The sequence below is a fragment of the Geospiza fortis genome, unplaced genomic scaffold, assembly GCF_000277835.1.
Source record: "Geospiza fortis unplaced genomic scaffold, GeoFor_1.0 scaffold23, whole genome shotgun sequence".
NCBI lineage: Eukaryota > Metazoa > Chordata > Aves > Passeriformes > Thraupidae > Geospiza > Geospiza fortis.
This window is the reverse complement of record NW_005054303.1, coordinates 9,600,787-9,604,194: the sequence shown is the minus strand read 5'-3', so window position 1 is coordinate 9,604,194 and position 3,408 is coordinate 9,600,787. Positions and strand designations below refer to the sequence as shown.

The 3,408-nt window shown below is 52.1% G+C and overlaps 1 protein-coding gene across 3 annotated transcripts; it reads left to right on the top strand.

Annotated features, from left to right (window-relative positions):
• The first annotated feature begins 6 nt into the window (after positions 1-6).
• On the top strand, positions 7-2,326 carry HSPA2 (heat shock protein family A (Hsp70) member 2). Of its 3 annotated transcripts, none has more exons than XM_031066229.1 (2): positions 7-191; positions 261-2,326. In XM_031066229.1, exons 1-2 carry the CDS (start codon positions 42-44, stop codon positions 1,941-1,943), a joined length of 1,833 nt encoding a protein of 610 aa, XP_030922089.1. In that variant the 5' UTR covers positions 7-41; the 3' UTR covers positions 1,944-2,326. The 3 variants fall into 3 exon arrangements, with proteins under 3 accessions (XP_030922089.1, XP_030922088.1, XP_005417989.1); XM_031066228.1 differs by having other exon boundaries at positions 7-1,040; positions 1,086-2,326; XM_005417932.2 differs by having other exon boundaries at positions 7-2,326.
• The last annotated feature ends 1,082 nt before the right edge of the window (positions 2,327-3,408 follow it).

Genomic DNA, 3,408 nt, shown 5'->3' with positions numbered 1-3,408 from the left:
GGGGTGGACACGGGAGAGCAGCACCACAGACAGCCGACACCATGTCTGCCAAGGGGCCGGCGATCGGCATCGACCTGGGCACCACGTACTCCTGCGTGGGCGTCTTCCAGCACGGCAAGGTGGAGATCATCGCCAACGATCAGGGGAACCGCACCACACCCAGCTATGTGGCGTTCACCGATACGGAGCGGCTCATCGGGGATGCTGCCAAAAACCAGGTAGCAATGAACCCCACCAACACCATCTTTGATGCCAAACGCCTCATCGGCCGCAAGTATGATGACCCCACGGTGCAGTCAGACATGAAGCACTGGCCTTTCCGTGTGGTGAATGAGGGAGGCAAGCCCAAGGTGCAGGTGGAGTACAAGGGGGAGATGAAAACTTTCTTCCCAGAAGAGATCAGCTCCATGGTGCTGACCAAGATGAAGGAGATTGCTGAGGCCTATCTGGGGTGCAAGGTGCAGAATGCTGTCATCACAGTGCCAGCATACTTCAATGACTCCCAGCGCCAGGCCACCAAGGACGCCGGCACCATCACAGGCCTCAATGTGATGCGTATCATCAACGAGCCCACTGCAGCCGCTATCGCGTATGGCCTGGACAAGAAAGGAACCCGGGCTGGGGAGAAGAATGTCCTCATCTTTGACCTGGGAGGGGGCACTTTCGATGTCTCCATCCTTACCATCGAGGATGGGATTTTTGAGGTAAAGTCCACAGCTGGTGACACCCATTTGGGTGGGGAGGACTTTGACAACCGCATGGTGAACCACTTTGTGGAAGAATTCAAGCGCAAGCATAAGCGTGACATTGCTGGCAACAAGCGAGCGGTGAGGCGGCTGCGCACAGCTTGTGAGAGGGCAAAGCGCACCCTCAGCTCCTCCACACAGGCCAGCATTGAGATTGACTCTCTCTTTGAGGGCATTGACTTCTACACCTCCATCACTCGTGCCCGTTTTGAGGAGCTCAATGCTGACCTTTTCCGTGGCACCCTGGAGCCGGTGGAGAAGGCTCTGCGTGATGCCAAACTCGACAAGGGCCAGATCCAGGAGATTGTGCTGGTGGGTGGCTCTACCCGCATCCCCAAGATCCAGAAGCTGCTGCAGGATTTCTTCAATGGTAAAGAGCTCAACAAGAGCATCAACCCTGATGAGGCTGTGGCTTATGGTGCTGCAGTACAAGCAGCTATTCTCATGGGAGACAAGTCTGAGAACGTGCAGGATCTGCTGCTGCTGGATGTCACCCCTCTGTCTCTGGGCATCGAGACGGCTGGAGGAGTGATGACTGCTCTCATCAAGCGCAATACCACCATCCCCACCAAACAAACTCAGACCTTCACCACCTACTCAGACAACCAGAGCAGCGTCCTGGTGCAGGTGTACGAGGGTGAGAGGGCTATGACAAGGGATAACAACTTGCTGGGCAAGTTTGACCTAACAGGCATCCCCCCAGCACCCAGGGGAGTCCCCCAGATCGAGGTCACTTTTGACATCGATGCCAATGGTATCCTGAACGTCAGCGCTGTGGACAAGAGCACGGGTAAGGAGAACAAGATCACCATCACCAATGACAAGGGTCGCCTCAGCAAGGACGACATTGACCGCATGGTGCAAGAAGCAGAGAAGTACAAAGCAGAGGATGAAGCTAACCGGGATCGGGTGGCAGCTAAGAACTCCCTTGAGTCCTACACTTACAACATGAAGCAGACAGTGGAGGACGATAAACTGAAGGGAAAGATCAGTGACCAGGACAAGCAGAAAGTGCTCGACAAGTGCAAGGAGGTGGTGTCTTGGCTCGACCGCAACCAGATGGCTGAGAAGGAAGAGTACGAGCACAAGCAGAAAGAGCTGGAGAAACTCTGCAACCCGATTGTCACAAAATTGTACCGGGGAGATGGAGGGGCCGGTGGTGGCTCTGGTGGCCCCACCATTGAAGAAGTAGATTAAAGAGGACTGAAGTAAAGACTGGTTTATGGACAGTCACTCCATTCTTTGCTTTGTTTTTTTTCTAACGTTTAAGGAAAACGTCCTTGCCGATAACAGAGTTTATTCTGTTGGGTGTGTATAAAGGCAGATCTGTCAGCTTGGTTTTGATAAGAGGGAAGGCACGTCCTGCTTTATAAGGTTAGTAATAGACAAATGTTGTTAATTCAGATACAGCTGTTTGTATTCTGGATGTTTGTCTCTGTCTCTTCTAAAGTAACCACTTGACTGTTGCAGTTGACAAGTTTCAAGTTATGCATGAAAACCTTTACAAAAGATGAAAAAAAATTTGCCAAATTTGGCTTCTGGAAATTTTGGTAATAAATAAAATGTTTTAAAAGCATGAATCTATCCTCTTTCTTCTCTCTATGAAGGGGCAGTAGTGGGGGGGGGGGGGGGGTCAGGAATACTTTTCTGCGGGTGTCTGTGGCTCTGGGGGGGGACAGCAGTGGAGCAGGGGGGGGTTGGGCTCCGGAGGGGTGGCTGATGCCCCTAGAGTGGCAATGGGAGAGAGCATGGGGGCTCCCTGAGGGGACCCCAGCTTGGGATGGGTGCTGGGGAGGGGGTGTCCTGGTGTTGCAGCCCCCCAGTTTCCTGGCAGGGGCAGTGGGAGTGCGGCTCCTGGGATTTTCACAGCAGGGAAAAATTCCCCGGAGTTGTGTGCCGGTGCTGTTTTGGGGCAGGACCTGCTCTTAACCCGCAACCGGTGTCTGGGGCTGCAGTTCCCAGCTGGGGAATGCATCGTGTGCCTGTGGCTGGGGGAGAACAGCGGGAAATGAGGACAACAGAAATAGTCCTGCTTGGCAGGTGGTGGGGCTTGGTAAAATAGGGACTGGGTTGTGGGCAGCTGTAAAGTGCAGAGTTATTCTTGGGTTGCTTGTGTGCTCGCTGAGCTTTCAATACTTTACTGAGTGTTTTTCTCCTCTTTAGACAATCAAAAGTAGAGCTGGGAGTGCTGAGTAAGGAGCTGGTATGCTGAACTTAATAGAATAGGCAAAATCAGTAGTAGTTAAACTCGTCTGGCTTTGCTGCAAACTGTCTGTAGAGCTTTTCATTTGTATAAGAAAGCAAAAAACCTGGCAGGCAGCGTTGGGAGTCCGAGGCGCTGCGAGTTAATGAGCTCTCCTGCAGCAGCCCGATGGCACGCAATTTCGGACTGGCTTGTCCTTTAAGGGAAAAAACTGCAGAGCTGTGGGCAGCTGAAGGGAATCGGCTGCCGTGTTTTGGTTTGTTGCTTGTTTGGATGTCAGCAGCGTTGGTGTCTTGGGAACCGTGGTGGGTGCTGCCCTGCCAGCTCTCCCCACTGCAAATAACTTTTAGGACTCTGATTGCTTAAGCTTGTAGGTGATGTATATTTAAAACAAAAATCTATAGTTAGTTCTTTGTGTCACGAAGGAAGGCAACAATAAAATTGTTTAGTATTTAATAA

Bases quoted from the DNA above. Each gene is read 5' to 3' on its own strand.
- HSPA2 (XM_005417932.2), top strand. From the start codon at position 42: ATGTCTGCCAAGGGGCCGGCGATCGGCATCGACCTGGGCACCACGTAC.